The sequence below is a fragment of the Sarcophilus harrisii genome, chromosome 6 (assembly GCF_902635505.1).
Source record: "Sarcophilus harrisii chromosome 6, mSarHar1.11, whole genome shotgun sequence".
Classification (NCBI taxonomy): Eukaryota; Metazoa; Chordata; class Mammalia; order Dasyuromorphia; family Dasyuridae; genus Sarcophilus; species Sarcophilus harrisii.
In genome coordinates, this window is record NC_045431.1 from 185,609,981 (window position 1) to 185,623,997 (window position 14,017).

At 41.1% G+C, this 14,017-nt stretch overlaps 1 protein-coding gene across 1 annotated transcript in view; it reads right to left on the bottom strand.

The window, feature by feature from the left end:
- The window catches only part of MSANTD1 (Myb/SANT DNA binding domain containing 1), a 33,463-nt gene extending 26,882 nt beyond the window's left edge, over positions 1–6,581 (bottom strand). Inside the window, exon 1 of the mRNA XM_023506133.2 lies at positions 6,145–6,581. Within this exon, the coding sequence (XP_023361901.1) occupies positions 6,145–6,398 (254 nt within the window). The 5' untranslated portion in view covers positions 6,399–6,581. The remainder of the gene's footprint in view (positions 1–6,144) is intronic.
- Positions 6,582–14,017: the final 7,436 nt, after the last annotated feature.

The following is a 14,017-nucleotide window of genomic DNA, read 5'->3' on the forward strand; positions in this document are numbered from 1 at the left end:
AGCCACTATTCCTTGAAAAAGTGAAGGTCAAAGATTGCAGTTGCTTTAATTTCATAAAAATTTGGTGAAAAGTGGCACCAGGCATCAGGGCTTAATTGCAATTGTATGCAGCCATGAACAGCTGAAAAAATAAGTCAGACTTTAGCCTTTTTTCCACTCAAATCATGAGATGGTGGTTCAGATTTAACATTCATTAACATTAATTGACTTTAATTCCTTCAAAAATGGAACAGCTGCATCCTGTTTGAGGGACCTTTTTCTGGTTCTGTTGGGGGAAGGGAGAGAAAAATTTGCATATTCCCCTAGAGCCCATGGTTATTTGACGGATTCCTTTTGATGTTCTAAAAAAGATAAAATAAAATCACTGAGCTATTTAAGTTTGAAAACTGGCTCCTCAGTAAGCCTGGTAATTCTCCTAGCATTTTAAGATGACATGGGGTATTATTATCTGGATCTGATGGCCCAGGAAAGTTAGATCCTCCGGCACATGCGTGACAGTCAGATTTGAAAGGTGACCTATAATTTTTCTGTGTAAATGAACTATAGCCACTCAGTTGTCTGAGTTAAACACCGTAGGTATGCAGATAAAGTCCATAAGGTCAGAAAGATAAAAGAGACCAGCATAGTAAAAAGAGAACTAAATTTAGAATAATAAAATCTAGTTCAAATCATGTTTCTACTTCTCATATGACTAGTCCAAAACCCTCATTTTACAGATGAAGAAATCGAGTCCCAAGGTCACGGGGGGGGGGGGGGGGGGGGGGGGGGGGGGGGGGGGGGGGGGGGGAATCAGAGGGAAAATCTGAACTCAGATCTTCATTCCTTGGTTTCAGAATCAGTGTTCTTTTCATGAAGCAGGAGACTTGTGTCATTAATAGTATCAACAATAATTAATAATAAATAAAAATTATTAATCAAAATAAATAATAATTTCAGATCTTAAGCCTTGTATTTCTTGGTTATGTTGCTTCTATCTCTGAGAAAGCTCATCAGTTAAAGGGAACAGCATCTATCCTTACTCCTAAATCCAACCACTGACCTCCCTTTTTTATAGTTAGCTAGAGGGTCAGCTCCACACATTTGATAATAGGGGATCCCCTACTTACTCTATGTATTTCTCAGGAATCAGGGAGGGATCTGTAATTTCTGCATTAGCAAAAGTCTAATGTCTAGATCAAGGGAGGTGATCTGCACTCTGAGCAGGTCAGACCATGGTCACAATGGCAAGGCAGATGGCAAGATGCCCATACTTGGTAGCCTCTGGTGTCTCGCTGGGCAGCTGAGGAGAGCCTGAAGCATAATCTGAGGCTGGCTAGAAATAGTGAGTTGAGATGAATTTTCACTTGATCCCTCATCAATCAGGGCAGCTAGCCCCAGAGTGGAGTCTCAAAGTTGAGTGGACTAACCAATTCACCTAGATTTTATTAAATTATTTGACAGAATCTTTCTTGCTACTCTTGTTAACCAGATGGAATGAGATAGAAAACACTTATAATTAAAAGGATGTGAAACTGGTTGAATGGCCAGACCCAGTAGTTGTTAATGATTAGATATCAACTCCAAAGGTCTATATAATGGAGTGTTCCAATGATCTGTCCTTGTTTTGTGCCATTTTTATTAGTGACTTTAATAAAAACAAAGATAGACTGCTTATCAAATTTGCAGAAGTCAAAAAACTAAGTTGCACCTAACCCATTAGATTAGTAGCACATTAGTCATTAGTTAAAAAAACTTAAGGAATACATCACTGAGTTGAATCGAATAAGAAAAAGTGGAAATAAATGTTAAGTCTTACATATGGGTTGAAAAATTGAATTCACATATACAAGATGGGGAAGAAGTGACTAGACTGCAGTTTCTCCAAAAATGATTTTAGTGTATTAGTGGGACGTATGAATCAACACTATAATATGGCAGGCAGTCAAAAAAATTAACAATATCAGGCTTTGTTAAGAGAAGTAGAATATTGAGGACTGACTTATTAAAAGTCCCTCTGTAAGAGTGGTCAAAACAATCTGACCACTACTCTGGGCTAATCCTATCTGGAATATTCTGTTCAGTCCTAAGAGCTACATATTAGGAATGATAATTATAATGATTAATAGGAAATGATTAGAAAAGGATAATGATTAACTAATGAAAAATCTGGAAAATCAAGCTTAATAAGGATCACTTGAGGGAACAGAGGCTATTCCACCAGGAGAAGAAAAGACTTGGTAAATAGAGGGGATATTTAGAGCTGCCTTCAAATATCTGAAGAATCATGTTCTACTTGGCCGGAAGGTAAAGAGTAAGGGATAGGATACAGGTTTGGGGGTTTGCTGTTACTATTGTTTGGTTTTTGTTTTTGAGGCAATTGGGGTTGCGACTCACCCAGAGTCACACAGCTGGTAAGTGTGTAAGGTCACATTTGAACTCAGGTCCTCCTATCTCCAGGGCTGGTACTCTCTCCACTACAATCTTGCTGCTCCAGACCCAGGTTCTTAACTTGGGATTTGTGAAATTTTAAAAAAAGATTTGTATACCCTAATTTCAGAATAAGTGATTGCTTTGTAATTTTTCTATTTTATTTTATCCACTTAAAAGCATTATTCTGAGAAGAAGACTGCCAAAGGGGTCCAAAGCAAAAAATTCTAACCAACAGAAGTAACAATGCAGCAGATTTGAGGTCTATGGAAAGATAAACTTCTTAACAGTAAGAGTTATCAAAGAGGAGACTCATGGTATGACAAGTTCCCCCTCACAAGAGGCAAACCACAAAGGATGCTAGCTGAGATCTCTATTAAACCTGATATTCTATAATTCTATGATTCTCATTCCTTCCTCTCCTCCTTTTTTTAGGATGATGACTCTTTTTCAGCATCAAGGACACATCACAATGACCAAAACAGGAATGGTATAAAGTCCAAGGCTAGACCAAAATCCAACAGCAACAATACAGGACTTTGATTTTTTTCCCCTGTAACATAGAGCACTTATTATATCAGATGCCCTCCAAAGTCCTGGCTAGTTCTGACACTCTATAATGCTTCTGCTTGTTTGGGAACTGACAAATATTGCACATTCTGAGGTCAGGAAACCAGCTCCGTCACCCAGGAGCCACTCACTTAACTGCTCTGATCTCAGTTTCCTCATCTGTAAAAGGAAAGATAATAGCTGGATTGTCTATCTCACAGGTTAATAATGGAAGCACTTGGGAGACCTTAAATTGGTACAAAAATGTGAGTCATCATCATCATTACTTTTCATGACAAAGAAAGGCTGGGTCCCATCTCAAAAGCTATTTGTTGGCCTATACAACACGAAGACTTCCAGTCCTGTAGCAGTCTTGAGATGCAGGCGAGCTAATGGGCACAGGCCCTTCCTCGGCATCGCCATGGCGGGCAAAGCCAGGACCCACACAAGTCAGCAGGGCAGGGCACTGAAGCATTTCTGGCTGAGAACGTTTAATTTAAGCATCTCAGTCTGCATTGGGGAAGCTGCCTCTCGAGAGCAGCCCCCTTCTTATTCCTTCTCCCTTCTTCTTCTGCTCAACTACTTGTCCATCTGCCAAGGTCCAAGGCATCTGTCTCCACCCCGGGGGAGTGCCTCCCTCAGCAATCACGGTCTGTGCTATTTATTTGGCTTTAAAAAGACAGTAAGGGCATTTCCCTGCCAAGAGTCTCTGAACAAGTCACCCAATCTCTGATTTCAGTGTTCTTGTGTGGAAATTGAGTGGACTATTCCATCTCTAAGATCATAATAAACGACAGATTTAGAGGTGGAATGGTCACTGCATTCAACCTCCTTATTTTCCTCGGAGAAAACTGAGACTCAGCAAAATTAAAGTTCACTCACATAGCGGGTGTTTGCGGTGGGAGTCGGATCTTCCTCTTTCCAGCTGTCCCCCCACTGCCCCATTCAGATCTAAATCCCATGAGGAAGCTATGAACCTTTATTTAGTCAACCTGATAGAGCGACCCTATGAAAGGAGAAGCTTCTTGAGGGCAAGAAGTATCTTCCCTTCTTTTATCCCTAGCTGGCCAAGAAGCAGAACCATGGAATTGTAGAGATGAAGGGATCTTAGAAAGTTCTTAAGTTTCTCCTCAATTGGATTGAGCTGAACTGGACAAAGATGGTTTGGGGGAGGCTGGAGGAGAGGGAGAGAAGGTTCTCCTAACTTAGCGTGCTTGGAAAAAACATCAAATTAAGTTCTCTTTTCTAAAATGATTGTTTTAAATGTGAGAATAAGGGGAGGAAGAGAGAAACAACTTTCAAATGTGAAAATCAAAATGCACAAAAATGACTTAAACAGAGTTGTAAATGACCTTGGAGATGAACATAGCTGATCTATTGGTTTGAAGATCTCTAGTGAAGACCCCCTCCAGGGGTGACCTGTTCTATTTCTGGGTAACTGGTGAAGTATTTACTTAAACCCACCTTAATTCTGGGGTTTTGCCCATTACTCCCCTTTTCCCTCTGAGGAGGAGTAAGACAATGTAAGCCTTCTCCCCACATCTGCTCCTTCAGATCCTTAAAAGCATCTATCATGTTACATCCATTTCTTGACCTCTCATGATTCCCTTCCTGAGGCTAAACAGACCAGAGAGAGCAAAAGGATGCTCCTGCTCGTACTGAATATGATGGTGATAGCTTCCAAGGCCCACCAGCCATGGCTCACATAGCTAACAAGTAGAGGAGCCAGGCCAGACCTTCCATCTCTTGCCTAATTCAGGGCCCTTTCCAAGGTTCTACAAATGCCGTGACATGAAAAAAAATTCTGATTAGCCCCAAGATTATATTTTTAATTCAATTCATAAAACCTTTAGCATTCACTGAGTAGATCTTACTGAAGGGAAGCCAGAGTTGTGGTCCTAGTCTTGGGGGTGAGTCCTGGCCATGGGGTGGGAAAGTGAGATCCGGGGATCATCACCCTTGACTCATGCTTTGTCCCCATCCTATTTCCAGCACAAGAAGGGGACAATCCCAGATCATTCCTCTTCTGCCTCTAGGACTGCCCTCCAAAGTGTTCCAGCCACTCAATTTGGTTCCCGTGAGGGCTCTGCTACTTCACACCCTTGTGATACGGACATCCTTCTGATCTTCACTTTACTCCTCTGCAAAGTAAGAGAGTTAAGTGAGAGAGTCCAAAGCTCCCTCCCAGTCTGATGAGCCTTCCCCTCCCTGGGTCAGAGGGAGAGAAACCTGTAATAAGTGGTGACACACTAGAGTGGGGGAAAAGAAACAGCGGGAACTAAAAATCCTGTTTTCCTCTTCCCTTCTCTCTTTCCTTTCCCCTTAGTCAGGAGTGGGAGCCGACAGGCTGAAAATAGAAAGCTAACCATCAGTATTTCTCGATGATAATGGTTTTTATTACTGTCACTATTAATAAATTAATAAATCCCTGAACAGTTCTTCCCTCTCAGAGAATAAAATAGCCAGGAGCAGGGGAGGATTTTAATGCACAAATTGTAGGTTTCCTCCTAAGTTGCAAACATTTCATCTCTAGACTTTGCATCCCTGAAATCCTCTCAAATCAACTTTCCTTTCTGGTGGAAGCAGCATCAGCTCCCTTGTCCAGCCTCCCTTCCCCAAAGGTTTCCACCCTTCCCCCATTCTTTTGGGAGCAGCAGCCACAATGCACAATGCCGTGATTCTTTCTCTGTCCCCTACCTCTGCAGAGAGCCCAGTCCTTTGGCCAGGGCTGCTTTTAATCAGGATCCAGCCTGTCACTCAGGAAGGAGGCATCCAATTTTCCCCAGCCCTGCAAATCAGAGCCCCTCAGCCGGCCCAGATCCAATCAAGGGCTGGGATGGAGAACTGGAAGTTTTCCTCATCTCCGCCTCCCCCTCCTCCCCCCACCCCCAGCCCTCTCATCCTTACCCCAGGAAAACCAGGCCCTTTTTTTAAAAAAACTCAGAAGATCTGGCAGACCAAGGCTTCCAGTCCCACAGGCAGGGAGAGAAGCCTCGAACTCAGAGCCCCACAACTTGTTCTGGAGTTGCTTCCCGAGGTGATGAGGCCGAGGGAGAGGAGCACACCTGCCCGTGGGCTCTGTGCATGTGGCCGGCGGGCTGGGGATCCGGCCCTCCCCTGGGCCAGCCCCTGGTCCCCTGCTCGGGCCAGGGAGGCGTCCCAAAGGCAGAACAAAGGGCTGCGGCTTACCTGTACTGGAATGTCATGTTGGTGATTTTGATCTTAATCTCTTCTCCGTGACGGTGCTCCCCAGTCATCTCAAAGAGTTTATTAGCCATTTTCTCATAAACTTTGGCATTCCGCTTAGTTTGTTTCAATTCATCAAAAAATTCTTCCCAGACCAGCATTAAGCCTCTCATCTCTGCGTCCGTCCAGTTTCTGGCCCTCCTGTGTTTCTCAGTCTGAGGAGAAACAACATAACTAGGGATTTCTGCTGCGGCCATGGCTGATTGACCTAAAAGGGTTTTTAAAAGAGCACACTTAATAGAGGCAGGATTTTTAGCCCAGGTTTGGGTCGTGCACGACGTAGCCAAGTGGGCAAAGCATTTGAATGACAACAGCCCATGTGAAACCTTTTTGCAACAGCTTGAAGCTTGAGTGCACAAAATGGGGCCTACATCTGACAGGCAGGAATTTAGTTAAAAGCTTTTAAACAGGGAAACGTCATTTTGATGTCACGTTTCCATAGCAACAGAGCAACTGCATAAGCTACAACAACAAAAACCTTTTAACTGAAAGCCAAAGAATCAGGACAGAGTTGACGGGCCATCAATATTAAAGCTTTTAAACACTTTAAAAAGGTTTAACCAAAAAAAGATCCGTGTAGTCTTTGGAGAAGCTACTTTTAAGTGTCGACTTCTTTTTTCACTCCTCTTCCCTTTCAGGCTCATGGTCTCCTCCTAGGGGGTCAGGAGCTCCTGCCTGGCCTTTTAAGTTGTTTCTTGACAGACTCTCCAGGAGGCAAAGGATGAGCCCGGGAACAGGCACACATCCCAGAGCCACGCACATGCCCTTCCACATAGACCAGAAAAGCCCTCCCCATCCCTGAAGGAGGGAAAAGAGGCGTCTCGCCGCAACTTGGAGTGGAAAGGAACTGGGAACCAGGCTAGGGCAGCCGCTCGGAGGTTCTGGGACAAGGAGGTTTCCCTCCACGGCTTGCTCAGTCTCCTGAAAAATCAGGGGTTCTCGCTCAGCTGATGGCCAGGGCACCTCTCCAGTCCTAACCCGTTCAGGTCTCATTTTCCTTTCAGACTCAAGGCCTTTCAGACTCATTTTCCAGCCCAGCCTCCAGAGAGAATATTTCTAGGGTAAGAAGGGGTGACCCAGGGAGATTTCAGCAAAGGCCGAAGGCCTGCGGGGGCGAAGAGAGGGAGACATTGAAATGTAAAAAGGAAAGCCTTCAGATGCAAAGCAGATATTCCACACTCTAGAAGGGCTTGAATAGCTCCATTGCAGATGAAGGGGCCAATGAGACAATGAACTGGCCTCTGGGGCACAGGCGGCTTTGTCCCACGCTACTCATCAACATACGATTCTCAAAGGATCATGGGAGGTGGAGCTCACTGAATTGAAATTAATCACCACAAGGCAAAGTGGAGTGGCTTCCTCGGGCCAGGGCTTTTGCGGCACCAAGTCCATTTAGGGTTTTCTGTCTCTTTTCTCGGACGAGTAAACAATATAAAGGCCACAGTTTTACTCCGAATGGTTTTTTTTTTTTTTTTTTTTTTTTTTTTTTTAAACTCAAGTTAGCAAAGTGGTGAAATTTGACCAACATAAAAGACGGAGGAAAAAAACTATATATTAGAGATGTAATACTCCTCCCTCCCAAGCCATGTAAAATTTGTGGTGTGAAATATTAACAGTATTTTTTGGCTCCTTCCGAGGCACCATAGATAGAACAATCGGTAGCCCCTAAGAGGAGCAATTCTTTTTCAAATCATGAGAAAACCCATAATGACTCAACCTCCAAATCAAGTGACTGAGTAGTCTTCCCTATTAGTAATGGCCCCCCAAGGCTGGGCAAAACCCTATATTGTGGGTATCTGCCTTTCCTTTTGTTCCTACTGTTGCTAGCCACCTGCCAACTGCCCATCAGCTGATGCTAATTAAGGGTGTTGTTTGCTACCTGCCAACCACCGTCCATCAATTGATGCTAATTAAGTTTTTAAAATTTTCTAGCCCTGTTTTTGTTTTTATTTGGTTTTTTTGTTTTTGTTTTTTTTTTACTGACCACCAATGAAAGGGACTGTGTGGTTCAGAAATGATGAGGGGTCACCATTTAATAAAAAAGCTGGAGAGATCTCTAGAAGCAAAGCAAAGTTTATTATACATTCTCCTGAGAAGGACGACACAGTCGAAGGGAGGAAGACCCATGGAGGGGCTTCCCTAATCCCTAAACGCAAATACTCCCTCCCAACACTGACCCTCATCCTTTTTGGCTGAGGATCTTACATTCTAAACGCGGGAACTACCCAAGAAATTGAACTTGACCAATAAATACATAGTTGCCTATATTTGACCGAAACAGGGAGACACTGATGTCACAGGAGGATAACAAGAAGGGGACTTAAGGATGCCCTTGACTTAATGCTTTAAGTCCTTCAGGCCTACTTAAACTCTGAAATAGATGAAGCCTTACTCGATTTTCACCACTGTCTTGAAAGATCTCACCTCATCTCGTTCAGGACCCAGGAGAATCTTAGGGATTCTGGGTTGTAGAATTCCTTAACACTATCAAGAGAGTAATGGTCACCAAAAAACAATTGTTTCCTCCTTATCTACACAATCTAAACTTCTTGGCTTTGAAGCAGACTGCTCCTGAGAAGTTCAAGAACATGAATATGATGATAATAATAACCCACTAGATTTTAACCAATGGCAAGCTGGACGCTGCCCACCAGGGATGTGTAGCATGTATAGTATCGGACAGGAAAGACCTGCAAATGTCCTGGAGGTTTCACAACATTGAAATTGTAGTGGTATTGTAGAAGGTGTGAGGGAAGGGAACAAACATGAGCCAAGGACCCTGTTAAGCACTTTACAAAGATCTCATTTGATTCCCACAATAACTCTGAGAGACAGACACTATTATTGTCCCCATTTTACAATTAAGGATACTGAAGCAGAAGGGGATTAAATTTGCCAGGAATAACACAGAATTATCTGAAGCTGAATTTGAACCTGTCTCCCTGACTCCAAGCCCAGAATCACCTAGCTGCCTTTAATTAGAGAGACTGACATAACAAAGTAGCAAATAGCCAAGCAAATGACACTCCTGAGGAAAATATAATTGGGTCTGGGTAGTCATCAGAAACCCACCCCCAAAATAGGATCTCAAAGAGTCAGACAACTGACCAAACCCATCAAAGGAATCTAAAAACTCAAGCAAGCCACAAGAGAATTCCTCTTTAGATGACAGAGAGCCATTGGCTAGTGGTGACGGGGCCGAGCAGCAGCTGCCCAGAGCCACCATGGCCTCCTTGGCCTTGACCAGGAGCGGTGTGGCCTCCCCATCCAGTTCAGTAGCAGCCATGCCTGGCTGGGAGACAAACGCTACCAAGTGACCCAGGCCAGCAGCCAACCCAGTAGGGAACCAAAGCCCTGGGAGGAAAAGGTCTGGCTGAGCTCTCATTCCTGCGGAGATATCAGTGCCTCAAGAAAAGCCAACCTTGGTGAACAGCAAAGGAACTCATCCCTCCTCCACGTTATATTCTGCACGGGCTGAGAAGGACTTTTGGTAGAGAGAAAAGACATGGAGTTTCTGCAGGTCTAGAGCCATGTTGGCTACATATGTTCCCTCCATGTGAACCTATCATCCTATTGTTTGTGCCCATTCTTTCTCTCCCTACAGTCTGCATCGATTTATGGAAGACCATGTTCCTGGGACTGAGGAAATGCTTAGTAACTACTATTATTGTTACGCTACTTACTAAAGAACTAAGTCTACTGGCTGATTCTTTGGGGGAAACAAACCAGAGGATTATGTTATAAGGATAGTTACTCATAATGTTACTCCCTAAAACCTCCAAAATGGCAGCAGCCAGGTTTCTGGGTATCCCAACTAACAGAGTCAACTCAAGTTAGAGGAATAAGACTTGAAGAACCATGATGTATCAGGCTCATCTACCAGGGAAGGGACTGGGGCCATTCCTGAATTTTCAAGATTTAATCTTTGTTTTACATGCATAGAGAGACCTTGGGATTTTGTGGCTGGCAGGAATGTCCATCAGAGTACTGGGGTAGAGCTAGCCCTGAGTCTCAATTCCTGCTCTGTCACTTACTGGCAATGTGACCATGGCCAAATTACTTCTCTCTCTGAATTTCTGTTTTCTCTTCTGTAACATGAGGATAATACTTATTTCATGTACCTCAGAAGGAAAATGTGTCTATAGTGACTTATAGTACAACAGAAAGATGAGTTGCTATTATGTTGTAAAGTTTCAAAGTTCACCTTAACAAGTAGTCTGATTTCATGCTGTTGTCTGCATCCAGTGGAGCAAAGGTGGAAGGAGTCTTGAGAAATTGATGGACTACTAGGATAGCTTCCTGAAGGTAAGTACCATGTTATTTGGTATTTCATTCTTTTTTCTTCATTTGGGTTTTTTGCAAAGAAAAGGGAAAGCCCACCCAGATTCATTGGAACAGGCAAGGAATAAGACCCCATTTCCTTTGTGTTGACTCTGCTGACACTTGACTTTTTATGACCAATATCTCTGATTAGAGCATTATATAAAATGAATCAATCTTCTGTGCATCTTTTGCTCAAGATAATTCTAATGGATGATATACACAGGGAAAAGACAGCCTGTAAGGTTTCTGAGGACAGAACTAGGATCCACGAATATACAGTATAAGGCAGCAGATTTCAGCTTAATATAAGTATTTTTAAAAGTTGGAATTGTCCAACAATAGAATGGGTTGTCTTGAAAAGATTGTGAGCTTCCTATCACCAAAAGTGATCATTTAGAGATTCATTACTCCATCATTTCTCACTTATAATTTCTTTTTTTTTTAAATGATGATTGTTTTTTTAAAGTACTTAATAAGTCTTTTATTGAAATGAATATCTCTGTATTAAAGTCTGTAGACCGATCTGGACTCAGTAACTAGACCCATTTCATCTAGCCTTCTTGGACTCTGTTCTGATCCTGCTTCCTCTGCAGACATTTCTTTCTACCTCTGGCTCCATTAGCTTAGCAGCCCATGTCCAGGCTTGCCGCTTAGACTATAGCACTCTTTACAATTCAGGCACTTGGCCTAAAAGGTCCTAAAAACCCTCAGCCTCAGTTGACATCAAGGGAGTAGAATGATGTTAAAGTCCAGTTTAGGTTAAATCCTGGTTCTGCTGCAGATTCCAAATACAATGGCAAGCAGTCCTTGCCCTTCCTGAACCTCCATTTCCTCATCTATATAATCAATGTAATGCCAAAGGTCACTTTTAACGGGGTGACCAGTTCCTCCATTTGTCCTATTTCTTATTCGGCCTTAAGGTTATGACCGTCCCCTCTTAATGGTTGAGATAAAGGTGTTATAGACATTCCTTAATGTCATTAGAATATCAGTAACCTCCATCTATGAGGTTATCCCCACCTAGGTCTCTGCATTATGTCATTGTTCTTGTTATTCCATAAAAGGCTTGCTGTCCCGATACTCTGGGATAGACTCTTTGAGATGATAGTCTCGTCTAGCCCTGGGATCCATTGGTCCCAGTATTTCTCTCCATTTAATAAATAATTGAATTGGTCTCTTAATCTCTGTCTTGCTCAGTTTCTTTTGGCATTACATCAAGAGGCTGAACTTTGTGGTTCCTAAGGCCTTTTTCAGCTCTGAACTCAAGGACTGGAGGAAATCAATGACTTCTGATCAGAAATACTATAAAAAGAAGTCTAGGATGAAGCAGAAGTTAGATTAGATGATTTCTGCCATCTTTTCAATTCAAGAACCATGATTCTAGAAGACTGCCAAACAGATGAACGAAGGGCATCAAGCCCAAAAATCCCACCCTGCTGAGAGAGTTGAATTAAGTCTGGAATGTGCAATCATATCACAATTAAGTATTGTGCACAGAGTGCCAGGAAAAATAAACTTGCTGGTTAATTAGGGATGAAGCAAAAACTTCTTTGAACTTTCTGGTTAATTAGGAATAAACCAGAAAATTCTTCATGTTCTAACATGTTGGCAGTTTTTCTTAAATGTCTGGGGCCCCTCTCTTACTTTGTTAGTAGGGCCTGCAATTTAATCTTTTTTTACTTAGTGGACTCTCACAGGGCATTATGATCATGGTTTTCAACACAAACTCACCATCCAGGTTCAGAGATATGTATAAAGAATTAAAAAGATTAGACTCAGTAGATTTTTTTCCTCCAATTTTAAACAGATTTCCAGTAGCCAAAAAATTCAAGGACTTAGAACATGAAAAGGCATTAGAAGTCATCTGGTCATTTTCTTTAGTACAGATAATAAACGTGAGAAGAAAAAGAAGAAAAGGAAGAAGAAGAAAAAAAGAAGAAGAAGAAAAGGAACAAGAGGAAGAAAAAAAGAAGAGATGAAGAAGAGGAAGCAAAAGAAAGAAGAAAGAACAAAAAGTCCAGAAAAGATCAGGAGGTTCAGAGGGCAATACAGATAAGGAAGCAACTTTGGAATGAATAGGTTGAATTGAATAAATACTCTTAAAAAAAACAAATAACACACAAAGAGATTCATAATTCCATGTACAATTGTTTCCTGTTCCCTATATATGGAAATGTTTTTACTGACAGCTGTCATTCAGAATAACACATTTTTCTTATTAAAAAAAAAAATCCACTTTTTAAGTGGAAGAGAGAAAAAACACTTACTATGTGATCTTGGGTAAACCACCTCACTTTTCTAAGTCTCACGTTTACTATCTGTACTAAAAAAAAAAAAAAAAAAGTTTGACCAGATGACCTCTAACACCTTTTCACATTCTAAATCTTTGAAATCTTTGGCTACTGGAAATCTGTTTAAAATTGGGTAAAAAAGCTCAGGGTTGGATTCACATTTCTCTAAATATTAGTGACTTGGAGAATTTTTTGACTCAAAATGTGTTAGGCTCCTCTTAGGATGGGTATTTGTTGATATGGGGTTGTTGATATCTTGCTTTTCTTTTGAGAACTATTATTTATATCTCAGTTCTATTGTTCATACCTCTGTTAACTATTTGCCTTAATTTTAGCTTCAATGATTTTGTTTGAGCAAAAGTGATATGGTCAAGTGTTCCTTTTTATCTGTTTTCTTCTCTATCCCATTTAGTTATGAACTTTTCTCATATACATATGAAAGGTATCTCTTTTATCATTCCTAATTTGTTTATGTGACCTTCAATATCTATGTAGCTCATGCATTCCTTTGGAGCTTATTACATAAACTCCATATATATGGAGCTTATACATATATCACATAATATATATTTTTTCCAGTTTTCTCAGAAATTTTTGTAAAACAGTGAGTCTGTTACACAAGTATGTGAAATCTTTAGGTTTAATGACTACTATGATATGGTGCTCCTGTACTTCTGTTTTGAGGTTTTGAAATGCCCTAATATATGGTCAATTTTTGTAAAGGTATCATATAGAAATAAGTATATTCCTTCCTAAATGTGTTCAATAATCCCCAGATATCGGTCATATTGAACTTCTTTTGATTTTATGTAGTTGAAGAACTTTAGAGAACTATGCAGAAATCCTTGTTTTTTCTCTGATCATACTAGAGACACCTCTATCTAGTGTTTCTCTTTTACAAATAATTCTAAGTCTTGTTTTAAATATATGTTATTTAGCATAATATGCAAACTCATTTGTTCTAATGCTTTTTAGTGTTAACAGAAATGGATATTGCATTTAGTCAAAAGTTTTTCTGCATCTAATGATATTGTCATGATTTAAAAAAAATTAATATGGTCTATTATGTTTATAGTTTTCATACAATTGAACCATCTCTGCATTCCTACCATAAATCCAACCTGGTCATTGTGCATTATCTTTTAAATGTGTTTCTGTAGCCTCTTAATATTTTATTCAATTCTATTGGATCAAGATTCATG